Raw genomic sequence first — 13,285 nt, 5'->3', positions numbered from 1 at the left:
ATGCACCATGCAGTGAACTTTTTTTCTAGAATTTATACTAGTGCGGGGTAACATGCTCATTATCGAAGATTCTTTGATGGCAAACTGGCTGGTTTCAAACTTCTATTCAGAAAAAAAAATCCCTTAATTTCTTGCTCAGATTGCTGGATGTATGATTGTTGTTATTGTTATTATGATTTATTTAGTTATTTGTTTCACTTCAGCTTTGTCTTATCTATTTATTTATTCTCATTCAGGTGTATGCTCTTGGAGGATTCATGATCGTAAGGTGGTTGTGGGCTCGTTGGAGGGAGAGGAGCAATAGAGACATACCAAATGAAGATTAAGGATGCTAAACTAAATACAGAGTGAAGTTTGTTTCGTTTCAGTTTGTTTAAGAAATGAACAATTGTTAGAATGCCTCTACTATTTGACCGAATGCTTCATTGGAGCTTAGAAAAACCTTTGAGTTGGTTTAATTCTCTTCCTTTTCGAGCAATCTACAAAGTTAAGATAATGTGATGCAGAATGAAACCTTAATTCCTTGTAGCAGTAGAAATGTTGCTCCAAAATTGACGATAAAAAATAAATGCAAGGGGGCCTCTTTTTATTATTTATTTATTTATTTATTTTTATTTTTCATCTTTTGGGAATTTTGACTGAGCCCATGGAAAATGTGGGACACCTGGCGCACCTGATTTCTGTAATTCTGTTCTAGGTTTTGTGGGAAGCGTAACCCCTTGGCCCTCGGCGGCCTTCCTCCTGCCCAACCTTTTTGTCTGCTGTCCTCGAAACGGTTCCCTCTACTTGTCTGCAAGCCATGGCGAAGGGAGACGATATGGTGAGGCGGCGGAAGAATAAAACCAACCGTAAGCGCGCTCGCAACAGTGAATCCGCTGTCTCCGCCCGCATCGCCGCCATCATCGCTGCAAAGCGACGCCGCAAGGACGGGAAGCGCCGCACCTGCGAGGTTCGCTCTTCCTCTGTCTAACTAAAATTTTGTCTGTTTTTTTTTTCTTCTTTAGACACCGTGTGCCTCTTCGCAGGGGATGTGCTATAGCCTCCCGACTCCGGATGACCCCTTCAACGATTTCCATGGAAAGAAGTCGAAGAAGACGCAGCGGGAGCCCGACACGAAGAAGTCGCATCCCGTCACTGGAACTGAGAAAAAAAAGAAGCAGAATTCTGATGCGCCTACTATGGTGGACCAACCTGATAACGATTGCTCCGGTGGAAGCAATGCCTGGGACTCCAACTATGGTTCTCTATCCAAGTTCCTCATCCTGTGCTTGAATGCCATACAGGATGCATGGAAGGAGCAAGAAGAGGCGTGTAGCGGGAGTTCTGATAGGTCTCTTTTGGCCTTCGACTGGGGAGTTGAATTCTGGAAGCGTTGCTCCTCCGGTTCACACATTATTGAAACCAGTGGGGCTTGTGCTTGCAAAAAGAAACTTGCTTGGTTGGTATCTACAGCTTCTGATATTATTACAAGAAAGGAGAAGCAAGGGAATCTTATCGCTAGCCCTTTCCTCCTCTTCCTCGTGCCTACAAAGGAGAAAGCTATGCAGGTTGTCTTCTTCTGCCCATTAATAGTCTGTTGGACGTTATTTTTCCCTTGTTAATTAGTTTATTATTATAAGCCGATTTTCCTGTCTTATTTCAATCGTATTATTATTCAGGTAAGGTCAATCTGCAAGCCATTTAAATCTCTGGGAATACACACAGTAAGCTTGCATCCAAGTACTCCGCTGGATCACCAGGTCCAAGGGTAAGTAATTTATTGTGCTTTAATTCTTGTTGATGATCACTTGTGTTCCATTAGATTAGATCCATTAAAAGATGTGATATATTCAGTATGATTTAGTTGATTAAATAAAGTTAATAGAAATTGGAAAGATCTTTTATCTTGGAAAATAATGATATGAAAAACTACTAAAGCAAACCTTACATTAAGCAAGTTTCAAGATGTAGCTTATGATTATTTATGATTTGATTGGCTATGTACATCTTTTATAGGTTTTACAATTCAAATAGCCCTTTTGAAGGTCAAGTCACATGAAAGCTGAGTGGTAACCTCAAGAAAGAAATAAAATTGAATATCACAGAAAAATAAAGAGAGAATTGGTAGATGAGAGGTTTTGAGGGAATGCCTTAGTTTTGTTGCCATGTTAAAAAATTTGATTGACGTTCCATAATTCTAAAAACTTAACCTTTTGATTGACCTTCCATAATTCTAAAAACTTAACCTTTTCATGCAGAGGTTAGACTTATAGTAATTAAAAGGTAGAAGATCTCCAAAATTTTGAGGTCTAGTTTGTTGATAAATATATTGATGAGTGGAATGGTGAAGATTTGGATTGAGAGATGGGAAATTAATCCAATCTCGACTCAATTCACTCTTTGTGGAGTTGTATGTCTGACACCAAGAGAAGTTATAGGCAATTTATCTTAAATATTATTGAATATGCTGCACCAACTCAGGGCTTCAATGACCTTTGAATATTTGTGTTCAGTTTGTTTTGAAGAATAAAATAGTCATAGAAGAAATAGAGATAAAAGATGGAATCTCATACTCATAGAAGACACTTGACATAAAGATGAATCTCTGCTTCATGTTTTTGAAAACTATACGATATGGAGGTTTAACATTGAGAGAAACTTGGATTGTGAGGTTGGAAATCAATCTTGACAGGGTTTCAACCACTCTCCATAGTTTCATACATTTAATACTAAGAGAATCTAGGCGAAATATCTTTCTATTGCCTATGTGATGCACACACTTCAATAATCATAAGTTCATATTCCATTCATTTCAAAGCATTAGATTAGTTATACAAAAAAATTCAAAAATATTATGCAGGTTGATATACAGGGGATATTGAACATGAACCAAAATAATCAATATCAGTCGCAATGTAAAATACATCAGTTATCTATGCAATTTTCATGTAATTAATATCTAAATCATTATAATTCGCAAGTGTTTAAGTTAACACTCACAAGTCAAAAGTTATAAACAGGGTAGTCTTGGGTTTAAGCCCTTTGGTGTAATCTAAACTTATTCAAAGAAACCAACAGTTTTCTAACTACAATATGTGCCACCATATCTTCTGAGAAATCAGACCCTTAGTCAAACAAAAGGTACATAGGGATATGAATGAGTTTGTGCTTAATATTTTTCATGACAAGACATGGAAGTTTAACTCATTTGAGTCTTTCTTTATGCTCACTTACATTTCACAATATTTCACATTCCTGTGCTATCTGCATTCTGATTCATCATCCCATGTTAACTTCGATTATTAGGAATAAAATGCCTAACGATATTAAGTTCAGTACTAGGTACAAAGAAATGACTGTAGTATAGGTATGAATTTGTGTGAAACACATGGGGTCACTCAATTTGGTTGAAGATATTGCATTTTGGCTTTCTTACTGTAGTTGAGGAACTTAATTATACTTCCATGCGTCTAGTCCATAATGTTTTTCAGCAGTCACCTCTTCCTCTGTATTTATTAGTAGGATGTTGTTGTTTTTTTTATAAAACTTGTTTTTTATTCTACTACAGTTTAAAAGGTTGTGAACCTGAGTTCCTTGTATCTACTCCTGAGAGGTTACTTGAGCTTGTTTCCCTAAAGGCTATTGACATTTCTGGTGTATCATTACTGGTAAGTACATTGTCTTTTAATTCTTTCATGTATAAATGAATTGTTTAATTTATCGAGTGCAGTGATTTATCTCTAGCTCTCATATATACTGTGCTGATGAGTTTTATTTATTTATTTATTTTTATAATTTTTCGTTATATTACTATTTTCCAATAAACGGTGCTTATCATTTGGGTATTTTATAGGTACTTGATGAACTTGGAACCTTTTTAGACCTTGGCCTTCTGGATAAAATTAGTTCGGTGAGAGAAAGTGTAACTGGTCACCCTCAAGTAGTAATCTTCTGTGGCAGCAGCAGTGAAGCTTCTGCGTCAATTGCTCAAAATCTACTTACTGGGCCAGTTAATAAAATCTGTAAGAAGGATAGTACATCAGATTAAAATGCATTTTTGTCTCAGCATGAACTGAAAAAGACTGAGAGAATACAATAGGTACATTATATTTTCTGTGCCAATTTTTTTTTCAGTACCATAGCTATTATCAGAACCTATTTTTATTTTCATTACCATTATATCTTTTCTTTCTATTTCTCATCAGTTTTCTTGTTGTGAGACAACCTAACAATATTTTGTTGAAAGGATAGACACTTGGGTGGCGCTTGGTTTAGAGGTTTGGGAATGAGGGAATGGATTCATTCCCAAACCTTGTGTTTGGTTGATGGGAATGAAATCAAGATTTTGGAATGAAACCCAAAAATTTGGGTATGGATGAAACCCACCCCCTCCCTTGAGTTTTGATGGAATGGGAATAAAAATTAAGTTTTGGACGAAAATACCCTTAGTATATTTGTTCAATTTTTCTTTTATTTCACTCTCTCTCCTTGTTCTCTCTCATCATACTTTCTCTTTCCTCATTCTATCATCATATTTTCCCTCTCATCATACTTTCTCTCTCCTTATTCTCTCTCATCACACATTCCCTATCATTTTTTCTCTGTATTCTCTCTCATCACACACACTCTCTCATATTTTCTCTCTTCATTCTCTCATTTTTTCATCATACTCTCTCTCATCATTCTTTCTCTCTCTTCAATCTCTCTTACCATACTCTCTCCATATTTTATCTCATCACACTTTCTCTCTCTTCATTCTCTTTCATCACACACCCTCTTCTCATTCTCTCTCATCACACATTCTCTACTATTTTCTCTCTTCATTCTCTCCTCATTTTTTCATCATACTTTCTCTCCTCAATCTCTCTTACCATACTCTCTCTCCATATTTTCCTCATCACACTTTATCTCTCTTCATTCTCTTCCATCACACTCTCTCTCCTCGTTTTCTCTAATCAACTTTTTCTCTCTTCATTTTTTCACACTTTCTCTCTCTCTTTTCAGATCATACTTTCTCCTCTCTCTCATTTTTCTCTCAGCCCTTCTCTTAACACTTTATCCGTACTTTCTCTCCTTTTTCTCTCAATCTTTCCTTTTCCTCTCTTTTTTTTCCCATTTAACAACACCTCTCTCATTCTCTCTCATCACATCTCCTTAATATCCAACTACACTTCTTTCAGGGCAAGTTTTTTCACTTATATTCCAGGAAAAAGGACACTGTTCTTATTGCTTTCGAAAGTTCCTCAAAATTAAATAGATTTATTATTGCCTTGCAACTTTCAGAGAAGAGAAGCAAGGATCTAAATACAAATCAGAGAGAATCAACAGCCGCAAGTCCTAAAAATTCTACTTGGGTTTAAACTAAATCTAAGTGGGAGAACCGCCCGGCCGAGGCAGGGAAGGGAGGCAGAGGCCGAGCGATTAGACCGCCTGACCGTTCCACAGGGAAATAGGGGAAAAGGTGTTCAAGCACTAGAGGTCTCCTAAGCCAGGTCGGCACATATGTCGGGTCGGGAGAAGAGCTTCAGCCGGGCGGGTGAGCTCTCGGCTCGGGAGGAAGAAGCCCACATGCTCCATGGCTAGGTATTATTTATATTCATGAGGAGAAAGGTTTAACCGTCCCATCAAGGGAATGGTCTAAACTGTAGGAGTATGGCCTCAGACATGCTCCCCTGACAGGACCATACCGCGGCCTCAGACATGCTCCCCTGACAGGACCATACCGCGGTATGGCCCAGGGCATGTGGACTTCCCGATGTAGGTGATTGGTGTTCCCTGGGTGCTCTATATAAGACCTCTCATTTCTTCATCGGAGGGAGGCCGGTCTTCATCCTGCAGCCACCTTCTTCGTCTGTCCCCTTGCCTGACTTGAGCGTCGGAGGGTCGTCGCCGGGGATCTCCCCGGCCCGACTTCTGTGCAGGTTCGCCGGAGATTCGTGCGACCAGGAGGAGACCTACGTCATCGACTAGGAGAGCGCCACGTGCCCAGCGTCCTTTGGTTCGGCGATTCGGACAGGATCAATTTGGCGCCCTCTGTGGGAACGCTCCTGCATCCGATCGGAAACAATGGACGAGGCTGGACGACCGCACACGAGAATGCTCTCCACAAAGGAGCCCGACGCTCTAATCAAGGCAAGAGCAGCTAAGCTCATGAAGCAACAGAAAGAGAATGCGCAAGCCGAGCGGCTGAGCAACAAGCGGAATCAGCCTCCGAGGGCCGAGCGGAAGCATCGACTGCCACAGTCCCATTTCCCTCAAAAGCAGATACTTCGTCTCCCGAATTCAACTTATAGCAAACCCCTCTTCTGGAACCTCAAGAGCGGGAGTTTTATGTCAAGCGATGAATTAACCACATAGGAGGAAGATGGGTGGACGGGCCGTCGAGCGGATGAAGATGGATTGGGACTTGGATCAACCATGAAGCGCACATTATCTCCAGCCTTTCCAGGGCAGGGTGAAAGGTGCGCCAATATAATGTATGCTGTGTATTTTCTGTTTGGCTGTATATTCGAAATGTAGGAAGCAAAATGTTAAAAAACGCAATTGGCATTATCGGCCGAGCGGCCTATCTTCATGGTGTATAAGATCTGAGCCACTGACTCAATAAAGAAGGCCCCGAGCCGTTCGGCCGGAGGTTTATATCAGTTGGGAGCTCGAGGCGAAGCCCCGTGTCGGTGGGAGGTTTATATCAGCTGGGAGATCGGGCGAAGGCCCCAGGCCGATCGGTAGGAGGTTTGTATCAGTGGGAGCTCGAGGCGGGGCCCCAGAGATCGTGGGAGGTTTATATCAGTGGGGAGCTCGAGAAAGAAGCCCCAGGCCGATCGTGAGGTTTATATCCAGGTGGGAGCTCGAGAAAGAAGCCCCGAGTCGATCGGTGGAGGTTTGTATCAGTGGGAGCTCGAGGCGAGGCCCCGAGCCGATCGTAGGAGGTTTATATCTGGTGGGAGCTCGGAAAGAAGGCCCCAGGCCGATCGGTAGGAGGTTTATATCAGTGGGAGATCGAGGCGAAGGCCCCAAGCCGATCGGTGGGAGGTTTATATCGGTGAGGAGAGTTCGAGGCGAAGGCCCCAAGCCGATCGGTAGGGAGGTTATATATTTAAACTCGTGGCGAATGACCCGTCTTTATCGATTGGGCGTAAATATTGTTAGCGCCGGATATAATCTGAAGGCAAGTCGCTCGGCACGTAGTGAGTTAGCCTTAAAGCGCGCGAGCTCAGACGTTAAAGATCTAGAGCCGTGGGCTATAAATATCCGCCGCTGAGTCGAGCTCAGGCGTTAAATATCGAGGCAGTGCGTCATAAGCGTCGGCGGAAGACCAGACGAGCTCCGTCGTTAAAGATCGAGGCCGTAGGCAATTTATAAATATCCGTCCGTCGAGCTCAGGCGTTAAATATCGAGGCGGCTAGTCCTATAAACGTCCGGCGGAAGGCCGAAGCTCAGTCGTTAAAGATCGAGGCCGCCGTGGCCAGGCTATAAATACCAGGTCGAGCTCAGGCGTTAAAGATCTAGAGCAGCCGGCCGGCTATAAATATCCGCGTCGAGCTCCGACGTTAAATATCGAGGCAGAGGCGTCATAAGCGTCCGGCGGAAGGCACGAAACTCGTCGTTAAAGATCAAGAGGCGGCCATTTATAAATACCCACTCCGGCGAGCCCCGTCGTTAAAGATCGAGAGTCGAACCCGCGTTGTGAACTTCTGGGCCGAACTAAGGACGCCGAATAACGAGCGTTCGCAAGTACTAAATTGATTAAGTCCGATCGGCCATCGGTTTGCCAATACTTCGCATTCACTGAATGCAAATAGTGCAGCTAATCGCTAAGCGATTTCGAGGAAAACAGTCGATTGATTAACTTGATCGGTCGTCCAGTGGGAAACACGTGGAGCTTAACGATCTACGAATAAGCACCAAACAGACTGAGAGAGGGCAATGAAGGCAAACAAAAATAAGCGAAGGAACACAATTTGCGAGCGGCGCGTCTAAAAATTTTACATCCGTATGGCGGATAAAATCTGAAAGTACTTGGAAGAACTCGCCTCCTCCGGGTCCTCGAAATTAAAAAAGGCGTCCGGGATATCGTCGATCATGGCCGCCAGGTCGGAGGCAGCAGGAAGGTGCCCCCCCTTCTTCAAGTACACCATGGTGACCTTGACCGCCTCGACAAAAGTTGAGGAGACGTTGCCGCCGAACTTTTCGCCAAACCGCTCCGAGCGGAGGTATTCTTGGCGCGCTGCTGCTAGGCGACTCGGCTCTCCCTCCTTATATTTTTTGAATACCGCCCGGGAAGCGGTTAAGGAATCTTGGACTGCCTTCAAGTCCACCTCAGCCTTTGTGCGTTCTGCCGAACGGCCCTCCCGCTCGACGTTCAGCTGGGCCTCCAGATCCTTGGATCGCTGATCTAGCGCACGGACATCTATTTTCATCTTGTCCAGATCAGCGATCGCTTGCTTCTTCCGGGCAGTAGCGCGTTTGGCGTCCGCTTCGCGCTTCTTGACTTGGCCCTCGAGCCGAGCCACCTCCGCAGTCAGATCGGAGACCTTCTTCTGCTCAGCCTCGAAAGCCTGCTTTTCCTTCTCGGCCGAAGGACCTCCGGTGGCTTGGAGTTTCGCCAGGAGATCCTCTAGCTCAGCCAACCGGTGGCTGATAGCGATCTGCTCGGCCCAGCGCTGCATAAGAAATAGCGAGTTAAGATACAAAGTGGTATATTAAGGAGAATAAGGAATTTACCCCGGTCGCCTGTTGCATATTACTGTCCCCGAGCTGCTTCGGAGTCATGAGAGCTGCCCGAACCTGGGCATCCTCGAAGATCTTGGCTAGCGGACCCTTCAGAGTTATCTCGTGGACAGGGCTCGAAGGTTGGTCAGCAGCCAACAAGTATTCCTTCGAGGGAAGTCGGAGGGTAATCTTGAGGGTCGGACGGTCGGCCAGCTCTTCCTCGGTGGCGGTAGCCTGGCCCGAGGACTCGCCTATAGGGGAAATCTCACCTAAGCGTCGTAGGCGACGGCGAGTCCTCCGAGGAGAGTCAGTGGGCTCTACTTCAAAAGCCGTTGATGTTCCGACCTGCGCCGGGGTTCTGTCCGGGGAGAGGACCTCCACGGACGCGGTAGCCTTGCCCTTCTGAGTGGGCCGTGGGGTAAAGTCCCTTGGGCGTTTCCGCCGAGTATTTAGGGTGGCGGCATCAGCCTAATGGACACTCAGCTCGGCCGGAGCTGAAGAGACAGGAGCGGATTGCGCTCCCCCTTCTCCTTCGGCTGCCGGGCGTGCTGGGATAAAGCCCCGCGCGGCAAGCTCTTTTTTAGTGGCCGCTTCAATTTCCACAGCCCTCAGTTTTAGGCTCTCAGTAGCCTTCGCGCGCCACATAACTTCGGCTGCAGGAGAAAAAATTAAATCAGTTAGATAAAAAGGTAAAAAGAGTGAAAAAGGTGCTTACACATCCTGCAGGGAAGGCTAGCTCGGACGGGAGAAAGAAAAAAGATATACAATACGCCTTCGAGGAGCAACTTGTCAATCTTGTACCGCTGACCGGATAAGCGGCTGGCTGCATGGAGGAACGCCGGGCTGCTTCTATATCTTCCGAGCTCCGGCTGAGTCGGCACGGCAGTCTGCCATTGGGTTCGGAAGTCAGGCCGCTCGGGAAGGCGCATATAGAAGAAGTGCTCCTTCCAATGCTTGTTGGAACTCGGCATGTCTTGGAACAAAACAAAACCTACTCTAGTTTGAAAAATAAAAGTACCCAACTCGGACTGTTTGGGATAGAAGAAGAAGTGAAAGATTGCTGGGTCCAGAGGAATATTGTTCAGTTTGAAGAGGATGATCACCCCGCTCAGCAGCCTAAAGGAGTTCGGCACAAGCTGGCCGAGCGGAATACGGAAGTAGTTGCAAACTAATAAAATAAAGGGATGAGGGGGAAACCTAAGGCCGCCCAGGAACTGGTCCCAGAAGAAGCAAATAGTGTCGGGCGGCGGTTCATGAGGACGACCGGTCGGGGAGGGTATCTCGATTTTATGGTCGTCCGGGATCCCGTACGTCCGAACAAGACGCCGAGCGTCCTCCTCATCAAACCGACTCTCCATGGTCGTATACCATGGACCGTGAACGTTGGTAGCGGGTTCGGAAGAGCTCGCCATCTTGGAAAGACAAAAGGACAGCAAGAAATCGGAGGAATGGGAACGAAAGAGAGGCAAAATGAGTAGGGAAGACCTAGTAAACGAAGAAAGAAGGCTCACTGAGAAGGAGACGGGCGGAAAAGATCACCGGTGAGATGGTAGCCGCCGAAAAACAGGAACTGGATCGCCGGAGGCCGCAGCAGCAGAAGAGGCAGAAGGACAAAGCACGAGCAAGCGTGCGGCAGAGGAGGGGGCTGAGGCTTTATACGGCCAAGGCCGGGCGGCCTCCGCCGTCCGATCCAGGTCACGAGAAACAAGGACGCCATCGGGCCGTCCATTTCAAACGATGGCGTCCCATCATAAGTAACGCCGCCACCACGCAATGGTCGACGCGTGGCGCTGAGCGATTCGGCGCATTTAATGTGCACCATACCATGCACGCGCAGCCTTAATGGAATGGATTGCCGCCGTTCAGGAGATCGGACGGCAACAGACGGCAACGCATGAGTCACATCGGCGGCCGAGCGGCTGAATCGGCGTACACCGGGCACTGAGAATACTTTTAAACAAAGCGGCACCTCGGACACATCGATCGATCGGACTTAAGTGCCTCCTTGACTAGACTTGAAGGGAGGCAGTGATCGGTGTTTAAGGAGGGTCCTTGGTAAGGTCGATCCAAAGGTAAGCCGATCGGGTAACGGCCTGGTTGACCGACCGGCTGGTCCGAGCGGAACTAAAGATAACCCGGCCAGGGGCTTGGGTTTCCGACGCAAGGAATCGAGTGGCCGAGCGGAAGAACCGCCCGGCCGAGGCAGGGAAGGGAGGCAGAGGCTGAGCGATTAGACCGCCTGGCCGTTCCACAGGGAAACAGGGGAAAAGGTGTTCAAGCACTAGAGGTCTTCTAAGCCAGGCCGGCACATATGTCCGGTCGGGAGAAGAGCTTCAGCCGGGCGGGTGAGCTCTCGGCTCGGGAGGAAGAAGCCCACATGCTCCATGGCTAGGTATTATTTATATTCATGAGGAGAAAGGTTTAACCGTCCCATCAGGGAATGTACCGCGGCCTCAGACATGCTCCCCTGACAGGACCATACCGCGGTATGGCCCAGGGCATGTGGACTTCCCGATGTAGGTGCTTGGTGTTCCTTGGGTGCTCTATATAAGACCTCTCATTTCTTCATCGGAGGTACGCCAGTCTTCATCCTGCAGCCACCTTCTTCATCTGTCCCCTTGCCTGACTTGAGCGTCGGAGGGTCGTCGCCGGGGATCTCCCCGGCCCGACTTCTGTGCAGGTTCGCCGGAGATTCGTGCGACCAGGAGGAGACCTACGTCATCGACTAGGAGAGCGACATGTGCCCAGCGTCCGTTGGTTCAGCGATTCGGACAGGATCAATACCCAAGCTCATACCCATTCTCATTCCACAATACTATGATACTCATTCTCATTCCGATTCCTAGGAGAGAACTAAATGTCACCTTAATCAGACAACATACGTCTTACTATTTCACATGAGAGTTCCTCATAAACTTTGAGATGTGATTTTGATTGCATGTTATCTTATAAATTGCTTATCATCCTTCCCTCATTGTCAGATGCACTTTATCATTCTTTTTCTTTGTCATATATCATCATGTCTCACATGTGTTTGATTATACTTGTTTCCTCCATCTCATAACTCCAAGAAGTGACACACTTTCTCTTAGATGTATCGTATGTACTTGTCTTGGCTACTTTTGTATGTAGAAGGTTATCATGCTATTCTCTTGAGTCAACTATGTGTCTTCTTCTCTACCTATGTAGCCTTCTTTGAGTCCATCTCACCATCTTCTTTGAAGTCTATAATGGAGGTATCATCTTCCCCTATAAACATATCACCACCAACAGGTCCAACATCTCGACCATTGGGAACTTAAGGCGAATGGTCAAGATCATATCATGATCATTCCTTAAAACTCTTTCGCCCTTCCAGCACCATCCAGAGTCTCAGATCCAGCCTTTGATTTGGACATTCCTCTTGCAAGTCATAAATGCACATCTACTTTCTCCACATATTCCTTATGTTTCTCTATCACTTAGTTATTCTGCTTTTCTTCTTTAGTTTCACATTCTATTCTGAGACTATGATAATGGCACATTTTTTTAATCAATAGTAGAGGGTAGATAAGATAAGGACTTAATATTTTTATGATGCTTGAGATCTGCTAGCCCTTTCTTATCATAAATCTAGAGTTAGCTGTAAGTGGGTGTTTAGGGGCTAAAGGCTCAATTGGTGGCCAGCGGATACACTCATGTTTATGGTCCCGACTATACTGGCACTTCTCTAGTGAATAAGTTGTGTAAATTATTTTTTTTTTTTGATTGATTGTCATGTACCAGTATCCATTACTAGCTAGGTATCATGGGGTGACTTAATAGAGGCATACATAGTACAACCTCCTTGTGGTGCTGAAAGGGAAATGATCTTTTGTTTAAACCAAATTTCTGTATGGGCCGAAACAATTTTTTAGTGTAAAATTTTTTAAATTCAACTATATTCTTCTTTATCTTAGATTATTTGAAGTGCTTCAAACCACTTTACCTCTTACTCTCTTAGTATGCTGAGTGTTAACCTTTTTTATCATTTATGTGGATAATATAATTATTACTCCTGAAAGAATACAATGAAATTTTAAACCATGGGTCTAAGAGTCTTGGAGTACTTGCTTGTTGTCTCAGGTTAGAACTTGCCTTCTGTTGTTTATTAGGACTTAGAATTCCAAACAGGAAATGATTTCCTTATTGCAATCTTTGTTCATAATATTTAGTGAATCTGCTGTTAATACATTTTACTTCTTCTCATGTAACTTGTTCATATCTATATATATATATATATATATATATATATATTATTTTTTTTGCAGCAGAATGATTTAGGGTTATCGTTAGTGAGCAAGAGAGGGTAGAATGGAAGATCCCAGGCTATTTGCTAGCATCGTCTTTGTGCCTCTTTCTACCACAATACTTTGTTCCGGCGCAGAAGCCCTGCATAGTTTTAGTTACTGGAAACTTCCCTCTTTATGACTCTTAATTTTTGGCGGCTTCAGATGCGAACAAACTGTATGGAACACACATCTCATTATTTTGTTGCTGTTCTTGGATTTTCTTTTTTGGTTTCCTGCAACATTAATTTTTTAGATAAATTATATGCATACACTCTCCCGACAAA

At 44.8% G+C, this 13,285-nt stretch overlaps 1 protein-coding gene across 5 annotated transcripts; it reads left to right on the top strand.

Moving 5' to 3' along the window:
- Positions 1-212: 212 nt before the first annotated feature.
- On the top strand, positions 213-13,285 carry LOC121967508. 5 transcript variants are annotated; one of them, XM_042517788.1, is made up of 7 exons: positions 216-352; positions 698-949; positions 1,026-1,547; positions 1,659-1,747; positions 3,548-3,647; positions 3,833-4,078; positions 12,981-13,285. In XM_042517788.1, the coding sequence occupies exons 2-6, from the start codon at positions 800-802 to the stop codon at positions 4,025-4,027; spliced, it is 1,056 nt and encodes a 351-aa protein (XP_042373722.1). In that variant the 5' UTR covers positions 216-352; positions 698-799; the 3' UTR covers positions 4,028-4,078; positions 12,981-13,285. The 5 variants fall into 5 exon arrangements, with proteins under 5 accessions (XP_042373720.1, XP_042373721.1, XP_042373724.1 ...); XM_042517786.1 differs by having other exon boundaries at positions 213-949; positions 12,984-13,285; XM_042517787.1 differs by having other exon boundaries at positions 213-949.

This window comes from Zingiber officinale, chromosome 3B (assembly GCF_018446385.1).
Source record: "Zingiber officinale cultivar Zhangliang chromosome 3B, Zo_v1.1, whole genome shotgun sequence".
In the NCBI taxonomy this organism is placed as follows: Eukaryota; Viridiplantae; Streptophyta; class Magnoliopsida; order Zingiberales; family Zingiberaceae; genus Zingiber; species Zingiber officinale.
The sequence above is the reverse complement of the archived record's forward strand: the minus strand, read 5'-3'. Positions and strand labels throughout refer to the sequence as shown.

Coding starts and splice junctions, on each gene's coding strand:
- LOC121967508 (XM_042517786.1), top strand. CDS start 800: ATGGCGAAGGGAGACGATATGGTGAGGCGGCGGAAGAATAAAACCAAC. Junction 1,748..3,547: donor CTGGATCACCAGGTCCAAGG/GTAAGTAATTTA, acceptor ATTCTACTACAG/TTTAAAAGGTTGTGAACCTG. Junction 3,648..3,832: donor TTTCTGGTGTATCATTACTG/GTAAGTACATTG, acceptor GGTATTTTATAG/GTACTTGATGAACTTGGAAC.